This window comes from Bufo bufo, chromosome 3 (genome assembly GCF_905171765.1).
Source record: "Bufo bufo chromosome 3, aBufBuf1.1, whole genome shotgun sequence".
Classification (NCBI taxonomy): domain Eukaryota; kingdom Metazoa; phylum Chordata; class Amphibia; order Anura; family Bufonidae; genus Bufo; species Bufo bufo.
In genome coordinates, this window is record NC_053391.1 from 556,908,134 (window position 1) to 556,928,544 (window position 20,411).

At 45.7% G+C, this 20,411-nt stretch overlaps 1 protein-coding gene across 1 annotated transcript in view; it reads left to right on the top strand.

The window, feature by feature from the left end:
- Positions 1 to 3,085: 3,085 nt before the first annotated feature.
- The window catches only part of CACNB3 (calcium voltage-gated channel auxiliary subunit beta 3), a 184,015-nt gene continuing 166,689 nt past the window's right edge, over positions 3,086 to 20,411 (top strand). Inside the window, exon 1 of the mRNA XM_040425514.1 lies at positions 3,086 to 3,226. Within this exon, the coding sequence (XP_040281448.1) occupies positions 3,182 to 3,226 (45 nt within the window). The 5' untranslated portion in view covers positions 3,086 to 3,181. The remainder of the gene's footprint in view (positions 3,227 to 20,411) is intronic.

Here is a 20,411-nt window from a genome sequence, read left to right on the forward strand (position 1 = left end):
GTATCAAAACTAACCTACGGCCACGGATCACGGACACGGATGCCAATCTTGTGTGCATCCGTGTTCTTTCACGGACCCATTGACTTGAATGGGTCCGTGAACCGTTGGCCGTGAAAAAAATAGGACAGGTCATATTTTTTTCACGGCCATGAAACACGGATCACGGATGCGGCTGCAAAACGGTGCATTTTCCGTTTTTTCCACGGACCCATTGAAAGTCAATGGGTCCGCGAAAAAAAACGGAAAACGGCACAACGGCCACGGGTGCACACAACGGTCGTGTGCAGGAGGCCTTATACAGAGATCTCTGCTCCACCTAGATACCCTGATTGTCGGAAGGTTTTGTAGCTCCCGTCATTGTTGACTCAAACAGACCTATATTCTGAACTAGAGCCTTGTGCTCCAACGATAAGGCTACTACTGCATAACCTCAAACATTTGGAGCATCCAGTGACTTTCACATACATTTTTATATTTTTATCTATTATTGTTTATTTTTTATTCTTTATTTTTCTATGGCGCCCGCCGCCATATGTGTGATGCAATGTTTTATTTACCATTTTGTTCTTAATGATTGTTTTATAGTGATGCACTGCTGTGGACCCTATTACTACTATCACCTTGTTGAATAAATACCTGCTTTTATACTGTTACAACCTTTCAGTCCATTAGGCACCAGGTAGTTGAGTGCCCCCTATCATTTATACATATCTGCTCAATTATTTTCTCTGCGACCAAGGGTAGGTCGTCAGGATCGTGCACCACATTCCATTGATGCGAGAGGTCAGAGCCACTGTACTTTATCCTTTTCTCTGCTATATATATACTGTATATATACCTAGCAGCAGCATATTGATATGTTGCAGTGTATATAAATGTATGCCCAGCAGCCCTGTACTGACATGTGCAGTGTATGTATGCCCAGCAGGAGTGTACTGACATGTGCAGTGTATGTATGCCCAGCAGTGTACTGACTTGTGCAGTGTATGTATGCCCAGTAGCGGTATACTGACATGTGCAGTGTATGTAGGCCCAGTAGCGGTATACTGACATGTGCAGTGTATGTATGCCCAGCAGCAGTGTACTGACATGTGCAGTGTATGTATGCCCAGCAGCAGTGTACTGACATGTGCAGTGTATGTATGCCCAGCAGGAGTGTACTGACATGTGCAGTGTATGTATGCCCAGCAGTGTACTGACATGTGCAGTGTATGTATGCCCAGCAGCCGTGTACTGATTGTATGTATGCCCAGTAGCGGTATACTGACATGTGCAGTGTATGTAGGCCCAGCAGTGTACTGACATGTGCAGTGTATGTATGCCCAGCAGCCGTGTACTGACATGTGCAGTGTATGTAGGCCCAGCAGCAGTGGTATACTGACATGTGCAGTGTATGTAGGCCCAGCAGCAGTGGTATACTGACATGTGCAGTGTATGTATGCCCAGCAGTGGTATACTGACATGTGCAGTGTATGTAGGCCCAGCAGCAGAGGTATACTGACATGTGCAGTGTATGTATGCCCAGCAGTGGTATACTGACATGTGCAGTGTATGTAGGCCCAGCAGCAGTGTACCGACATGTGCAGTGTATGTAGGCCCAGCAGCAGTGTACCGACATGTGCAGTGTATGTATGCCCAGCAGCCGTGTACTGACATGTTCAGTGTATGTATGCCCAGCAGCCGTGTACTGACATGTGCAGTGTATGTATGCCCAGCAGCCGTGTACTGACATGTGCAGTGTATGTATGCCCAGCAGCCCTGTACTGACATGTGCAGTGTATGTATGCCCATGAGCAGTGTACTGACATGTGCAGTGTATGTATGCCCAGCAGTGTACTGACATGTGCAGTGTATGTATGCCCAGCAGTGGTATACTGACATGTGCAGTGTATGTAGGCCCAGCAGCAGTATACTGACATGTGCAGTGTATGTAGGTCCAGCAGCAGTATACTGACATGTGCAGTGTATGTTGGCCCAGCAGCAGTGTACTGACATGTGCAGTGTATGTATGCCCAGCAGTGGTATACTGACATGTGCAGTGTATGTATGCCCAGCAGCAGTATACTGACATGTGCAGTGTATGTAGGCCCAGCAGCAGTGTACCGACATGTGCAGTGTATGTATGCCCAGCAGCCGTGTACTGACATGTGCAGTGTATGTATGCCCAGCAGCAGTGTACTGACATGTGCAGTGTATGTATGCCCAGCAGCCGTGTACTGACATGTGCAGTGTATGTATGCCCAGCAGCAGTGTACCGACATGTGCAGTGTATGTAGGCCCAGCAGCAGTGTACCGACATGTGCAGTGTATGTATGCCCAGCAGCCGTGTACTGACATGTGCAGTGTATGTATGCACAGCAGCAGTATACTGACATGTGCAGTGTATGTATGCCCAGCAGCCGTGTACTGACATGTGCAGTGTATGTATGCCCAGCAGCCCTGTACTGACATGTGCAGTGTATGTATGCCCAGCAGCAGTGTACTGACATGTGCAGTGTATGTATGCCCAGCAGCCGTGTACTGACATGTGCAGTGTATGTATGCCCAGCAGCAGTATACTGACATGTGCAGTGTATGTAGGCCCAGCAGCAGTGTACTGACATGTGCAGTGTATGTATGCCCAGCAGCCGTGTACTGACATGTGCAGTGTATGTTGGCCCAGCAGCAGTGTACTGACATGTGCAGTGTATGTATGCCCAGCAGCCGTGTACTGACATGTGCAGTGTATGTATGCCCAGCAGCCGTGTACTGACATGTGCAGTGTATGTATGCCCAGCAGCCCTGTACTGACATGTGCAGTGTATGTATGCCCATGAGCAGTGTACTGACATGTGTAGTGTATGTATGCCCATGAGCAGTGCCCCTCAGAGCCTCCTGGCAGTGTTTCCCTGGCTCCAGCAGCATCGTGGGCAGGTGCTTCCCCCCTACCAGCCTCCGCCCGCTCCCAGCTGTAGCCCCAATGCTCCGGGGACGTGCCGCTGCCAATCAGAGGCGGCTCCCCCCGTGTGTGGTGGGTGGGGGCTATTGTTTCCTCGGCTGATTGTGAGGAGAAGGCTTCCTGCTCCATCCAGGGTGGGACCAGGCAGTCAGCGCTGACAGCGGCCGCTCTCCCGCCGACCACCACCTCCCCGGCGCCCTCAGCCTCCAGCTGCCCGGTGTGCCCGCTCAGCCTGGAGCCCCTATGTACGACGACCTGTACATCCATGGATTCGAGGACTCTGAGGTGGTGAGTGCCCGGGTCTCCATTCCCTCTGTCATGTGCAATGCATGAGCTGCTGCCTCCTGTCACACCTCGGCACTGCCGCCCTGGCACTCCAGCTGCCAGCGGGCACATTCAACAGATACCACTGCCCCATAGTCTGCTGTACATGTATGGACCGGTGGAGAAGGCAGGTGGGCAGGGCTCACACATGGCAGCCACTGTGCCATACAGCACAAGTTGTATACCTGTGACCACCTCATATACCAGGAGGCACAGAGCTTCCCACCAGCATCCGCACTGTACCCTGTACAGTCATACAGAGCTGTGTTCCCCCATACACCTATAGCTGTAATGGAGAACCTTTTACAGACCGAGTGCCCAAACTGCGACCAAAAGCCACTTATTTATCGCAAAGTGCCAACACGGCAATTTACCCTGAATACCACAGTCCACTATAGTATATCTTCCATGTAGTTTATCATTCAGCTATAATAACCTGCCTACATTCAGTGCGCTGCCTGTGCCGTCCATAGTGCGCCCTGCGCTGATGAATGGGAGGAAGTCTAAGGCATATTGGTACACCGTAGAATTTTCCAGGGTGCGGGTGCCCACAGAGAGGGCTCTGAGTGCTGCCTCTGGTACCCCTGCATATAGGTTCGCCATCACTGAACTATAGCATACTTGACAGTATAGATACCAGAATCCATAATATACTGTATACAATATAACACATCGAGATACAATAATATATAATACAGGATTTATTGTGTTCCACCATTACACCTATAGCATACATGATAGTAAAGATACCAGAGTACATAATATACCACATCGAGATACAATAATATATAATACAGCATATATCTTATGGATTTGCTGTTCTACCATACACCCATACATGATAGTAAAGATACCTGAATACATAATATCCTGTATACAATGATGTAACATATAGAGATCCAATAATTTATAATACAGCATATATCATATGGATTTGCGGTATCCATTATATCACAATAAAGAGCCCAGAATACATACCGTGAAGTAATATATTCACATATGCACCATTTATTACACTACACTATACATTATTATCGCTTCATTTGAATGAGTCTAAGGCTGGGATTACACTGTGTGTTCTGTGGTGTCAGGCCGAAGATGTCTAACCCACTGTTACATTACACCCTATATCTCTGCTTGCTGTGTACTGTGATCTCCCCTCCACTAGTTGGTTTCTAAGGGTCCTACAATAGTGGCCTGTGTGACAGATGTCTTAGAGCAGGTGAACACCATCTTCTTGGTGCATAGAACTGGGGTAACTGGACGGTGCTTGAGTCTCATCAGTGTCACAGATTGGTAGACGGTCGTGGTCCATTCAGTGCCCCTGTATACGCTATCTGTGCCCCCATCTCATCTTCCTATTACACTGCATTGCTTTGTGCGTGACTGCAAGATCTGGTGTTGGCATAACGCCCTATAGCAGGGGGCGCTGCCATAGTGTTCTACATAACTGGGAGCATTCCTCATCTTTCAGACGTATTTGGTTTCCTACCTAATATAAAGGGGATCAGTCATCGCGAGCACATTCCTCTACACTGCCCCAGATTTCCTAATCCTAAAGATGGCATCCTTTTAGGCAGCCTGTCTAGCACCAGGCTCAGGCTGGATGATAAATCTGGTGCAGGGATAGACTCTTTCATACAACTCTACACAAACTATTGGCTTACTTTGGGACAGATTTTTACACCGGCATTGTGCTGCAAAATGGCGTGTTTTAGGCCCAGCCCCTTTCTGTTTAGCCCCACCCCTTTGCTCCAATTTGCCCCACCAAGAGTGAGAGATCAGCCTCTTAGGTTAATAAAACCCAACTACGGAGGATCCTTCCTTGACTTTTATTACATCTTAAAGCTTTGTGCCCCAATCTTTTATATGCTGAATCCACATGGGGCAGCCTGACCGATAAACATCAGGGGTACCAGCGAAGATATAGGCAGTTGGTACCATATGCAAGTCACCGTAATATTCCCCTTGTAACTGTGTCTAGAGTCACCAATTGGAAATCTCATCTTTAGAACGCTTACCTTATCACCAGGTGTAATGTGTAGACCGCCTGCAGCATAGCCCAGAACGGGAGTTGTGACAGTGCCCTCCCTGTTCTATCCATCACATAAAATTCTATGAAGCTGAGATATGTGGAGCTGTTTGCTGGAGTCCTCACTCTGTAGAGCTTCTTAAAGTGGTTTCCTTAGGATAAGTAATCAATATCAGATTGGTGGGGGGTCGACTCGCAGCTCCTCCACCGCACAGCTTGAATGAGACTGAGCTTGCGGTACATTTTCCGTACTGTGCTCTGCAAGTCCCGGGCACCATAATTCAATCAATAAGCTGAATGGGGGGTGACCGGAGTTGGTCCCACACCAATCTGATCTTCTGTCCCTCATCTCACAAAATAGTGGACAATAATGGAAAGATGCATGTGCTGAGATGTTCCATTTTTATACATTTTCCTTTGTTTTTCGAATGTTATTTATTATTATATTTATGCGTCTTAGTGTTACTTTTTTATCATCAAGGGTATATGTATGCCACAGGGCCCAAGAAGGGGCAGCTGGGATCTCCTATCTTTCCTTCTGCTGGGTGGTGTGATCACATGTAGGTTGCCCCCTGGTTGTAGGAACCTCACAGTTAGTGAACATAGGTGCCACAAAGGATGAAGGTAGGGCAGACTGTCCTGGCGTGTGGTCCTTCATACTTGCCATAGAGCTCCATTTTCCTTCTAAATGTGCATGACTGTGTTTTTTTAGGATTTTCATGCTGCATCGGATATCACTCCATATCTACAGTCCATCATCATGGCCCATGGTCCACTGTGGCCTGTTACTGCTCCTGACTGGGTAGTGATCAGGGTTCATTGCATCCTCTGGGTCTATTACAATGGTTTTTGGTTGAGTGAATATGATGATACTCAGTGCTGTCCAGTGGAGGTCCAGGATGGTATATACACATACTCCTCCTTGGGTATTAACAGAAGGATGATTCTGGAATGGACTAGGTTAATTTTTTTTGGCTTGTTTCCGTCATCTGACTCAGTGCCATAGGGGAATGAGCTGACTATCCCCAGGGGTCTTCTCTATCCCGCAGGCTGTCACATAGCAGATCTGTTGTAATAAGGAGCATAGATTGGAGTTGGTCTTTTGCAGAAGACTCTGCTGTTTGCAATGGGGATGCAGTCCTCTCGTTTCTAGAACAGTCCGTTATAGAGGATAACACAAATTCATATACGTTATACCGTATATAACCCGACATTATTTATTGATATGGAGGACACAGGTTACGTAACTACTTCATGCTTTCTCTATAGAAATGAAATAACAGCCCCATCCCCCACTAAACCTAAATCAGATTGTTAAGCTGTACATGGAGACAGGAGGTTCTTCTTTTGAACTTTCTGAACATATCAATATCATTAATCTCAGTTCTTGGAAGGTACTTGTGCGCCTTGGGGAGATCCAGCTGGAATAGGCAATTTTACAGGCAATGCTCCCTGGGAAATAGTATGCAAATCAGCCCTCCCCTAGAAGGAAGAAAACGACGATGCAGTTTTCACCCCTGTGGAGGAGAGCTATCGTGCATATTATTTTCAGTGTAATTTGTAAGAAATGTCTTGTGATTTGTAGTACATTAATGTATGTGTCTATATAACATTGCTTGCTGTTTTATTATTAGTTTATTTATTTATTATTAATCTTTTCGTGGCAGTTTTATCATGTTTGGGGCTGTTAAATGGGTCTTGCGAGAGTTTAAATCTTCATGCACACGTCTGTGGAACACGGACCGTGAGATACCTTGCGGATTCCTGCTGAGTGCAGGAGCGCACTGCGTCATTGGTTGCTGTACAGTACAGCAGCGGCACTCAGCAGGAATCCAGGCCAGTATCTCACGGTCCGTGTTCCACAGACGTGTGCATGAGGCTTAATACTGATGACAGGATAGAATACACTAATGAAAGCAGCACCACCGTTCCCTCCAGACATCCACAATTAATGCATACGCCAGTCAGCAGCTTGAGAAAGACTATGTATTAGTCGAAACGTTGCACCATTTTAGCACTTTGTACTTTTTGACAAACTCATTGTGACTAAAGAACCATGGAGGATGTGCTGCCGTTGAGGCCAATTGCACACGGACGGTTTTTTTTCCCGTTTACTGGACGTTTTTTGCGTTCCGTATACGGAACCATTCATTTCAATGGGTCCGCAAAAAAAACGGAATGTACTCCGTATGCATTCCGTTTCCGTATTTCCGTTTTTCCGTTCCGTTTTAACATAGAACATGTCCTATTATTGCCCGCAAATCACAGTCCGTGGCTCCATTCAAGTCAATGGGTCCGCAAAAAAACGGAACACATACGGAAATGCATCCGTATGTCTTCCGTTTCCATTCCGTTTTTTGCTGAACCATCTATTGAAAATGTTATGCCCAGCCCAATTTTATCTATGTAATTACTGTATACTGTATATGCCATACGGAAAAACGGAACGGAAAAACGGAACAGAAACGGAAACACAACGGAAACAAAAAACGGAACAACGGATCCGTGAAAAACGGATCGCAAAACACTGAAAAAGCCATACGGTCGTGTGCAATAGGCCTGACTTTGTATTTGGACTAACCTCAGGATAGGTCATCAGTATCTGATCAGTGGAGGTCCGACCCGCGGCACCCCACCGATCAGCTGTGTGATCGGGCCCCTAGAATGCCAGGGCAGTATAACTACCCCACAAGTGACCCCATTTTGGAAAGAAGACACCCCAAGGTATTCGCTGATGGGCATAGTGAGTTCATAGAAGTTTTTATTTTTTGTCACAAGTTAGTGGAAAATGATGATTTTTTTTTTTTTTTTTTTTCTTACAAAGTCTCATATTCCACTAACTTGTGACAAAAAATAAAAACTTCTATGAACTCACTATGCCCATCAGCGAATACCTTGGGGTGTCTTCTTTCCAAAATGGGGTCACTTGTGGGGTAGTTATACTGCCCTGGCATTCTAGGGGCCCAAATGTGTGGTAAGTAGTTTGAAATCAAAATGTGTAATGACCGGTGAAATCCGAAAGGTGCTCTTTGGAATGTGGGCCCCTTTGCCCATCTAGGCTGCAAAAAAGTGTCACACATGTGGTATCGCTGTACTCAAGAGAAGTTAGGCAATGTGTTTTGGGGTGTCATTTTACATATACCCATGCTGGGTGAGATAAATATCTTGGTCAAATGCCAACTTTGTATAAAAAAAATGGGAAAAGTTGTCTTTTGCCAAGATATTTCTCTCACCCAGCATGGGTATATGTAAAATGACACCCTAAAACACATTCCCCAACTTCTCCTGAGTACGGAGATACCACATGTGTGACACTTTTTTGCAGCCTAGGTGGGCAAAGGGGCCCATATTCCAAAGAGCACCTTTCGGATTTCACCGGTCATTTTTTACAGATTTTGATTTCAAACCACTTCTCACGCATTCGGCCCCTGAAATGCCAGGGCAGTATAACTACCCCACAAGTGACCCCATTTTGGAAAGAAGACACCCCAAGGTATTTCGTGATGGGCATAGTGAGTTCATGGAAGTTTTTATTTTTTGTCACAAGTTAGTGGAATATGAGACTTTATAAGGAAAAATAAATAAATAAATCATAATTTTCCGCTAACTTGTGACAAAAAATATAAAATTCTATCAGTGGATCCGTAAAAATCATGCGGACGTCTGAATGGAGCTTTACAGGGGGGTGATCAATGACAGGGGGGTAATCAATGACAGGGGGGTGATCAGGGAGTCTATATGGGGTGATCACCACAGTCATTGATCACGCCCCTGTAAGGCTCCATTCAGACGTCCGTATGCGTTTTGCGGATCCGATCCATCTATCAGTGGATCCGTAAAAATCATGCGGACGTCTGAATGGAGCTTTACAGGGGGGTGATCAATGACAGGGGGGTAATCAATGACAAGGGGGTGATCAGGGAGTCTATATGGGGTGATCACCACAGTCATTGATCACGCCCCTGTAAGGCTCCATTCAGACGTCCGTATGCGTTTTTCGGATCCGATCCATCTATCAGTGGATTCGTAAAAATCATGCGGACGTCTGAATGGAGCTTTACAGGGGGGTGATCAATGACAGGGGGGTAATCAATGACAGGGGGGTGATCAGGGAGTCTATATGGGGTGATCACCACAGTCATTGATCACACCCCTGTAAGGCTCCATTCAGACGTCCGTATGCGTTTTGCGGATCCGATCCATCTATCAGTGGATCCGTAAAAATCATGCGGCCGTCTGAATGGAGCTTTACAGGGGGGTGATCAATGACAGGGGGGTAATCAATGACAGGGGGGTGATCAGGGAGTCTATATGGGGTGATCAGGGGTGATCAGGGGCTAATAAGGGGTTAATAAGTGACGGGGGGGGGGGGTGTAGTGTAGTGTAGTGGTGTTTGGTGCTACTTTACTGAGCTACCTGTGTCCTCTGGTGGTCGATCCAAACAAAAGGGACCACCAGAGGACCAGGTAGCAGGTATATTAGACGCTGTTATCAAAACAGCGTCTAATATACCTGTTAGTGGTTAAAAAAATCACATCTCCAGCCTGCCAGCGAACGATCGCCGCTGGCAGGCTGGAGATCCACTCGCTTACCTTCCGATCCTGTGAACGCGCGCGCCTGTGTGCGCGCGTTCACAGGAAATCTCGCGTCTCGCGAGATGACGCATATATGCGTGACTCTGTGCAGGGCTGCCGCCTCCGGAACGCGATCCTGCGTTAGGCGGTCCGGAGGCGGTTAAAGGAGTTCTCCCACAAAAAATATTCTACAGTATTCAAACTAGCACCTGGATCTGAATACTTTTGTAATTGTATGTAATTAAAAATTTAGCATAGCCACTGAGTTATTCAATAAAATGTATCTGTATAGCGCCACCTACTGTTTGTTTTTTTTCTTATTTTTTTTGACCTGCTCACTGAGAAGGCCGCACATGCTCAGTTTCATCCTTCAACTGCCTCCTGAGCTGTGATGGGGAGATCACAGACACGCCTCCTGAGCTGTGATAGGGAGATCACAGACACGCCTCCTGAGCTGCAGCAGGAAAGACACTCCCCTTGAGCTGCCAGCTTGATATAAATCTAGCAGAGCAATGAATGTGGAGATCTCTGGATCCATGTGAGGTACAGGGATGGTTCTAGCTTTGTGAGAAAGAGGTTGTCATGTACAATATGATGTCTGATTTTCTTGTTTTATCTTAATCATGGGATAACCCCTTTAAGCTTCCCTTCTTTGTTGTTGCTATACTATGGTGCTATATTATTATAGTTTCCCTCACATAGCTGAAGAATGAGATTTCATTAGGAATAAGAGGGAAAAGCTTTTTCAGAAAAAGGGCTTTCCTACTTCCCATAGGTGGGATATTTTCCCATTTCAGGTGGACTATATTGAGGGAACAGGGACCACAAATTTGGCTGTGTAAATGTACCTTTAGGGCTCATGCACACAAATGTATTTTATTTCCGTGTCCGTTCCGTGTTTTTTTTTTTGCGGACCGTATGCGGAACTATTAATTTCAATGGGTCCGCAAAAAAAACAGAAGTTACTCTGGGTGCATTCCATTTCCATATGTCCGTTCTGCAAAAAGATAGAACATGTCCTATTATTGTCCACATTATGGACAAGGATAGGACTGTTCTATTAGGGGCCAGCTATTCCGTTACGCAAAGTATGGAATGCACACGGATGTCATCCGCATTTTTTGCGGATCTGTGGTTTGCGGACCGCAAAATACATATGGTCGTGTGCATGAGCCCTTAAGCAGGGCATTCTCTTACTTGTAATTAATCTTTTGTGAGAATAGTGTGCAGTTCTGTGTCAGAATTTGTGGTTTATCATATATTAAATTCAAGGGATTTTACTCTTTTTTTTAATTTTTTTTATTAGTCATCTGTCTTTCGTTAGGTTCATACAAAAGACTGTACATGTCATTGCAGAGCTGGAATAAAAACGTACTATGGGGTAGATTTACTAATCGTAGAGATGGCGTATGCTTAGACCGGCTGTCTAGACCTGCACCAGATTTATCACAGGGGCTCGGGCTGGATGATACATGTGGTGCAGTGATAGACACTTTGGGGGAGATTTATCAAACTGATGTAAAGTAGAACTGGCTTATTTAGTTGCCCATAGCAACCAATCAGATTCCACCTTTCATTTACCCAAGGAGCTGAGAAAAATGAAAGGTGAAATCTGATTGGTTGCTTTGGGCAACTAAGCCAGTTCTACTTTACATCAGTTTGATAAATCTCCTCCTTTGACTGTACCAACTATTGGTTGACTTAGTTTAAGATGGAATTTTATGTCAGAATTGTGGCACAATTTTGGCGCTGTCAAATTAGGCCACACCCAATTCCCTGCAAAGCCACACCCATTTACCAGTGAGCCACACTCCCTTGGCAAGCTAGTTGCCCCAACTTTTGTCAAGAATGCACCAGTTTTGCATTTGTGCCACATTTTGCCACAGTTTATGACAGTGTCTAGGTGCACTGAGTTTAGTAAAGGTAGGCCTAGGTGTCCTAGGTGTAAACCTCTGCACTGTTTTACACACATCGGGGCACATTTATGAAGCTTGCCTGTTTTTAGACATAAAATTAGACCGGTGTATTTGCTTCATCTGTCGGTCTTTTGCCTAGGAGTATTGCTATAAGGGCTCATTCAGACGGCCGTATGCTGTCCGCAAAAATGCGGATCTGTTTAGATGCTGACCCATTCACTTCTATGGGGCCTTTTTCTTCCATTCCATGGCTCTGCAAAACAAATGAAACATGTCCCATACTTTCCAGTGAAAATCAGGACGTGGCCCCATTGAAGTCTATGGGTCTGCAAAAATACAGAATGCAATCCATTTTTTGCGGACATGACGAACTGTCTGCAAAAAAAAAAAGGATTCGCATTTTTGCGGACAGCATACGGTCATCTGAATGAGCCCTTAGTCTGACCTCTGTTCTTTTACAGTATGACAGGCTCACATTCACTAAGACTGGTCTAATTAGTATGCACATGAAAATGTTGCGCAAGTAAGCTGAAAATAGGCGCACGCCTCTATGAAAGTGCGACTTTTAAGGCAAACTTTTGCGCAACTCACCACTCAAAGTTGACAAAGAAAAGTACACCAGCCCTGGAGTGGAGTGGAGATTAGACAGTCTAAAACAGCATTTTCATGCCTAAAAACAGGCGCAGACACTACAGTAATTGTGTGTTATAACCCATTTTTAGCACTTGCGATGTTGTCAGCACAAGATGGGGTTGAGTACTTGATGCTCCTTGCTGTGTACAGACATGAGCATAGACAACACTTGCGTCAGGGCAGTCCTTTCCCTGGAGATTATCCTTTTGATGTCACAGCTCGGTATATTTTTAGGCGCCTTTCCTACAGGAAAATAGGTCTCGCTCAAGCGGTAGTTCATTTTCTAATGGTCATTACTCATCTCACATGTCTGTACGGCAGGACTGGAAGCAGAGGCACAATACTTCAGTGAATCCTGACAAATCAGTGCGGCTGCTTGTACTGCAGCTAATCCCTGGCAGCATTCAGTTCTATGCGATTAACTCACATAGAACGCAAAATACACGGGAACTGTGCCGACATAGTCCACCAGGTGTTGTAATGCGTCGTCTCTTACACTGCGAGCTCTAGTCTTCCTTTAAAGGGGAGCTAAAATTGGAGTAGATAGAGAAGTTGATCCTTTAAATAAAGATAACGATCTATTGCGTGCTTGTAAAGGGTTAAACCAGTGCGATCTGTAAAAAAATGGTACCATGTTTATGGTACCCGTTTTGGCTATCATGGCACTTTAAAATATGATGATCAGTGAAGCAAAGTATTTACAGGGTTTTGCTAGATTATATGTAGATGTTTCTCAATTTTCTGCTGATCTGACTTTTGAGACCAATATGGACTGTCAGCTGACTGAGGGATCAAATTACAGCTGCCCATAGTAGTTTATGAAAAAAGGGGGGGAATGAGCCGCAGTGAGACACATCTGGTAGTAAGAGGGTCATTTATCAAACTGGTGTAAAGTAGAACTGGCTTAGTTGCCCATAGGAACCAGTCAGATTCCACCTTTCATTTTGGACAGCTCCTTTGGAAAATGAAAGGCAGAATCTGATTGGTTGCTATGGGCAACTAAGCCAGTTCTACTTTACACCAGTTTGATAAATGACCCTCTAAGTTTTAGTGTGCCTTCACACTTGGTTTAAAAATCCACTAGAAAATATGCAAGTGAAGATTTCTTTGTGAATTTTGATGCAGATTTCTATGCGGATTACATCCCCCATTGAAATGGATGTAGAAACGCTGCTTTTGAAAAGCTGCAACACATCATGATTTACACTGCAGATAATTTTTCTGCAGTGGAACTCAGGGCAGGCATTGAAAATGTTAAACCCAATAGGATAACATGGGAGGGGAGGGGGGTGTTTATACGGCATATTTTCTGTTTGATTTATCTGCCACTTGTGAAGGTATCCTAATATTTTCTCCCAAGTGCTTTATTCACATCAACACTGCTCAGTGCTTCTCTATAATGTCCTAAATCGTGCTTCAGAGAGTGTACCACAGAGAACTTGGAAGCTGAATCTTCTATCTCCATGTGTAGTCTATGGGCAGACATTATTACAGCTAGTCTCCACCCACCTGCTCAGCCTGCAGTTGGGAAAAGTACAAAAAACATGCAATATACAAGGTATATAATCGGCATATGTACTCATGTACACCCAAATAGCAGCTTATTCTGAAAAGTCATCTAGAAGTGTAGCTACAATTAAAGTTTTGAATAACCTGTCCTCATCTGGGCTGCTGCCACATCAATATATTCTCCTTATATAACTATCATTTATTAATACTCTATCTTTATTAACACTCTAAGGCCTCTTGCACACGACCGTATGGCTTTTTCAGTATTTTGCTGTCCGCAAAAAACGGATCCGCAAAAAATACGGATGACTTCTGTGTGCATTCCGTTTTTTGCGGAACGGAACAGCTGGCCCCTGATAGAACTGTACTATCCTTGTCCGTTATGTGGACAATAATAGGACATGTTTTATCTTTGAACGGAAAAACGGAAACGAAAAGCATACGGAGTACCTTCCGCTTTTTTTGCGGATCCATTGAAATGAATGGACTGTATATGGAACGCGAAAAACGGAACGTAAACGGGAAAGAAACGTTCGTGTGCAAGAGGCCTAAGTTTTTTTTTTTCCGTTTTGTTTTTGGTGTTTTGCATATGGAGTCCGGACCATATAAGGAACCACTCATTTCAATGGATCCGCAAAAAATCGGAAGGTACTCTGTATGCCTTCTGTTTCCGTATTTCTGTTTTTCCGTTTCGTTCAAAGAACATGTCCTATTATTGTCCGCATAACTGACAAGGATAGTACTGTTCTATAAGGCCCTAGCTGTTCCATTCCGCAAAAAACGGAATACACACGGACGTCATCTGTATTTTTTGCGGATCCATTTTTTGCAGACCGCAAAATACTGAAAAAGCTATACAGTCGTGTGCAAAAGGCCTAAGGCTGGGTTCACACACACCGCATTTTGTTGCAGTTTTGTGGTGTTTTTTCCCCCTTTTTTTGGGGGGGGGGGTAAAATTTTTTACTTTAAGGCTACTTTAACACTAGTGTTTTAGTTTTCCGGTATTGAGATCCGTCATAGGGGCTCAATACCGGAAAAAAAAACGCTTCAGTTTTGTCCCCATTTATTGTCAATGGGGACAAAACTGAACTGAACAGAACAGAATGTTCCAAAATGCATTCCGTTCCATTTAATTGCTTTCCCATACCGGAGAGCAAACCGCAACATGTTGTAGTTTGCTTTCCATCCTGGGACGCGAAGCAAGACGGATCCGGCATGACCCCCAATGCAAGTCAATAGGGACGGATCCGTTTTCTCTGCCACAATAGAAAACGGATCCGTCCTCCATTGCCTTTCAGTGGAGTTCATGACGGATCCGTCTTGGCAATGTTAAAGATAATACAACCGGATCCGTTCATAACGGATGCAGATGGTTGTATTATCAGTAACGGAAGCGTTTTTGCTGAACCCTGCCGGATCCAGCAAAAATTCTAGTGTGAAAGTAGCCTAACCCCTTCTCGACATGTACTGTACATGTACAATGCAGTGGGAAGTGAGAAACTGGTTTCATTTGTGCAAAAAAAACTGTTGTACATGATTTGCATCACATTTCTTATGTTTTAGAAACTTTTTGCTCCTCGCCCAACAAGGGACCATTGCAGTGTTCATGATTTAGCGAGAAAGGTGGTACAAGCTAAGTCTACTTTCACACTGGCGTTTGGTGCAGATCCGTCTTGTATATGCACACACGGATCCGCACAGATAATGCAAACGCTTGTATCCGTTCATAACGGATCCGTTTGCATTATTCATTAAAAAAAAAGTCAAATCCGTCTTGACTTACATTAAAAGTCAATGGGGGACGGATCTGTTTTCAATTGCACCATATTGTGTCAGTGAAAAACTGATCCGTCGGGGGCGGAGCCAGCAAGCCATGGTGTAGGTCGTCTCTGCCAGAGCTCCTCACCGCTAGCCCAGCTTTATCAGCTTTATTCGAGTGGACACAGAACCCAAGATGGGGAAAACTCTGAGAGACAGAGATGGAGCATCAGGGAACACCCTGAAGACGAAAAAGACGCAGGGTGATCTGACCAAATACCTTAACAGGAGATCCTCCTCGCACCCTGAGGGCGGAAAGATGGCGCGCGAGGCGCGAACCAACTCTGAGCGAGAAGGAGCTGACTCAGATGCCGATAGCTCAGATGCTGAAGCATATACCAGAGGTGAGACGGATTCCCTCCCTCTCACCCGAAGCTTCTTACAGCAATCTTTGGCCCAAGCCCTCTCACCGGTCATGAAAGAACTTTCGGATATTAAGTCCGAGTTTCAGCAGCTTGGCCATCGGGTCGAACACCTAGAGGAAAGCCATGATCTCCTCATTCAGCATGAGAATGGAGTTCACAACCACCTAACGGCCATGTCTAAAATGATTAATACAGCCTTTTTTAACCTGGAGGACCAGGAAAACGGGTCGAAGGAAAAGTGTTCGGTTGTGGGGTATACCCGAATCAGTGCAGGCTGAAGATCTGACAGACACGGTCCGCCGCCTATTTGCCACCTTAGTAGGCGAGGACCAGGCTGCCGCCATTATAATCGAAAGGGCCCATAGAGCTCTTAGGCCCAAGCCTGCCACGGGAGAACCACCCAGGGACGTTGTCTGTGCCCTTATGAACTTCCTGGATACAGCTGCCGTCTTGAGAGCGGCTAGAGAAAAAGGCGACGCCACCCTGGACGGGCATAAGATACTCTTATTCCAAGACCTGGCGGCGAGCACACTGGCCGAGCACAGGAACTTGCGCCCGTTGACCACGCTACTGAGGAACAAGAAGCTGCCGGTCCGATGGCTGTTCCCTTTCAGATTGAGTACCGCGATCGGGGGGAAACAATACACCGTGAGAACCCCGGAGGACTTAGCGCCTGTGTGGGAAGCCTTAGAATCCGAGGCCCTGGACATTCAGTCTTGGCTCCCCTGCAACCCTACCCCTGACCTGCCAAGTCTGCCACAGCCGGAGGGATGGCGTCTAGCGCAGAAGAAAGGATCGCCGAAGAAGAGGATCCCTTGATATGCTTCCATCCGAAGAAATAGAAGCGATCTTTGAAGTGAAGAGGGACTCTGAGGTTCATCGACATTGAGATTGTGCGGTCGCATCTCCATCTGGCAGGACTCAGGTTCTATATAGCCCTGGCCCGGTGCCTTTATTAAGGGGATCCTCTCCCTTTTACCTTTATTATATTATTTGGCCACCTGGCATCTGTTTGCCGCCATTACCACCCTTCCCCACCTATCCCCTTTCCTTCTCTCCCTTCCTCCTTCCCTATCCCCCCTTCCAACCTGCCTCTCCGTCACCCTCCTCATCATTAACGTGTTGTTTATCTTCCGATCATATGTTGGCGGCTGCTCACGGGGTTTGTTCCACCCGGATATAATCGGAGCCTAAAGCGGCAAATGTGTGATGAAGTGGCAGAGCGCTTGTACTGTCTGGTGATCCATGCTTAGGCTCCTTATTGTTTCATATATGTCTGCTATATGTCTTCTTTTTACTGGGCTTAGTGTGTGGGGCCTGGTTCTTGGGCACTAATTCCCCCCCCCCCTACCGAGGTCTTTAACCTCCTAGGTAGTTACTACAGTTTAAGTTTTCTACAGTTTGCGATGTTTATATTTTATTTTATGTATAATTTCTTTGTAGCCCTGTGTCACCCTCTGACTAGTCCTTCAGATCAGATCTACATAATGTCACCATGTCTGATTTAAAGGTTTTGTCATTTAACGTAAATGGCATGAATACCCCGCAAAAGAGGAGTCAAATTTACCATCTGCTCCGTAAAGAGGGGGCTGATTTAGTACTAATACAAGAGACCCACTTCAGGCACTTGCACGTGCCTAATGTAGTAAGCAAAACCTTCCCTGTGTGGTACCATGCCGCGTACTCCTCGGCAGCTAGAAGGGTTTCAATAGGTTTAGGGCAGAATTTCCCCTTCACTTTGGTGTCTAAACTGGTTGACCCTGATGGCCGATACCTATTCTTGAAAGGCAGAGTAGCAAACTCCATGTTCACACTAGTGAACCTCTACGCACCGAATAGTAGACAGATCCCCTAGATACTCCGCACACTTGAGATTCTGAAAACCTTTAGGGAAGGGCACCTTATCCTGGGGGGAGACCTCAATCTCACACTTGATTCTTCTAAAGATTCAACCTCTATAGGCCATCCTCCCTCTAAAAAACAGATGAGAAGGCTTCTCCTTACATTCACAGATTTAGGGGTTTCGGACGTCTAGCGCATCCTACACCCAGAGGAAAAAGACTTCACCTTCACTCGCGGACACATAACACATATCAACGTTTAGATTACCTTTTTTAACTAACCAATTGCTGCCCTCAGTCTCGGAGGCTAGTATTGGGAACATACACTGCTCAAAAAAATAAAGGGAACACTTAAACAACACAATGTAACTCCAAGTCAATCACACTTCTGTGAAATCAAACTGTCCACTTAGGAAGCAACACTGAGTGACAATCAATTTCACATGCTGTTGTGCAAATGGGATAGACAAAAGGTGGAAATTATAGGCAATTAGCAAGACACCCCCAATAAAGGAGTGGTTCTGCAGGTGGTGACCACAGACCACTTCTCAGTTCCTATGCTTCCTGGCTGATGTTTTGGTCACTTTTGAATGCTGGCGGTGCTTTCACTCTAGTGGTAGCATGAGACGGAGTCTACAACCCACACAAGTGGCTCAGGTAGTGCAGCTTATCCAGGATGGCACATCAATGCGAGCTGTGGCAAGAAGGTTTGCTGTGTCTGTCAGCGTAGTGTCCAGAGCATAGAGGCGCTACCAGGAGACAGGCCAGTACATCAGGAGACGTGGAGGAGGCCGTAGGAGGGCAACAACCCAGCAGCAGGACCGCTACCTCCGCCTTTGTGCAAGGAGGAACAGGAGGAGCACTGCCAGAGACCTGCAAAATGACCTCCAGCAGGCCACAAATGTGCATGTGTCTGCTCAAACGGTCAGAAACACTCCATGAGGGTGATATGAGGGCCCGACGTCCACAGGTGGGGGTTGTGCTTAAAGCCCAACACCGTGCAGGACGTTTGGCATTTGCCAGAGAACACCAAGATTGGCAAATTCGCCACTGGCGCCCTGTGCTCTTCACAGATGAAAGCAGGTTCACACTGAGCACATGTGACAGAGTCTGGAGAAGCCGTGGAGAATGTTCTGCTGCCTGCAACATCCTCTAGCATGACCGGTTTGGCATTGGGTCAGTAATGGTGTGGGGTGGCATTTCTTTGGAGGGCCGCACAGCCCTCCATGTGCTCGCCAGAGGTAGCCTGACTGCCATTAGGTACCGAGATGGGATCCTCAGACCCCTTGTGAGACCATATGCTGGTGAGGTTGGCCCTAGGTTCCTCCTAATGCAAGAGAATGCTAGACCTCATGTGGCTGGAGTGTGTCAGCAGTTCCTGCAAGACGAAGGCATTGATGCTATGGACTGGCCCGTCCGTTCCCCAGACCTGAATCCAATTGAGCACATCTGGGATATCATGTCTCGCTCTATCCACCAACGTCACGTTGCACCACAGACTGTCCAGGAGTTGGCAGATGCTTTAGTCCAGGTCTGGGAGGAGATCCCTCAGGAGACCGTCCGCCACCTCATCAGGAGCATGCACAGGCGTTGTAGGGAGGTCATACAGGCACGTGGAGGCCACACACACTACTGAGTCTCATTTTGACTTGTTTTAAGGACATTACATCAAAGTTGGATCAGCCTGTAGTGTGTTTTTCCACTTTAATTTTGAGTGTGACTCCAAATCCAGACCTCCATGGGTTAAAAAATTTGATTTCCATTTTTTTATTTTTGTGTGATTTTGTTGTCAGCACATTCAACTATGTAAAGAACAAAGTATTTCAGAAGAATATTTAATTAATTCAGATCTAGGATGTGTTAATTTTGTGTTCCCTCTTTTTTTTTGAGCAGTGTAGTTGTTTCTGATCATGCGCCGGTGAGTGTGAAGGTGAGATTCCATGCTATCCCTCCGAAATCCTGGGTTTGGAGATTGAATGAGACGCTTCTGGAGGATGATTTGCACAGGCGGGTTGTAGAGCAATGCCTTAAAAACTACTTTAGGGAAAATGCCAGGGATCTAGTCAGCGGGACGACCTTATGGGAAGCACATAAGGTAGTGGTCAGAGGGGAGCTCATTAGTTTGGGCTCCAGAGTCAAGAGAAATAGACAGAAACAGCTAGACTCCCTTCTTCAACAGATTTCCACACTTGAAACCTTACACAAGAGGGTGAGATCAGATGAGGTCTTAGAATCGCTTAAAGGGGTTATCCGAGTTATGGGAAAAAAAATAAAACCTAACAAAATTAATCAGGATATACATATACATTAGTCAAGCTTGATTTTTTGAAAAAAAAAACGATCTTTACACCTTTTCTAGGTTCTGTTATTGCTGTGTTTACATGCAGCAGTAACAACAATGACTCATCTCTCCCTCATGAATATTTGTGGGAGGGGTTGATCATCATGATGGCACTGTTTA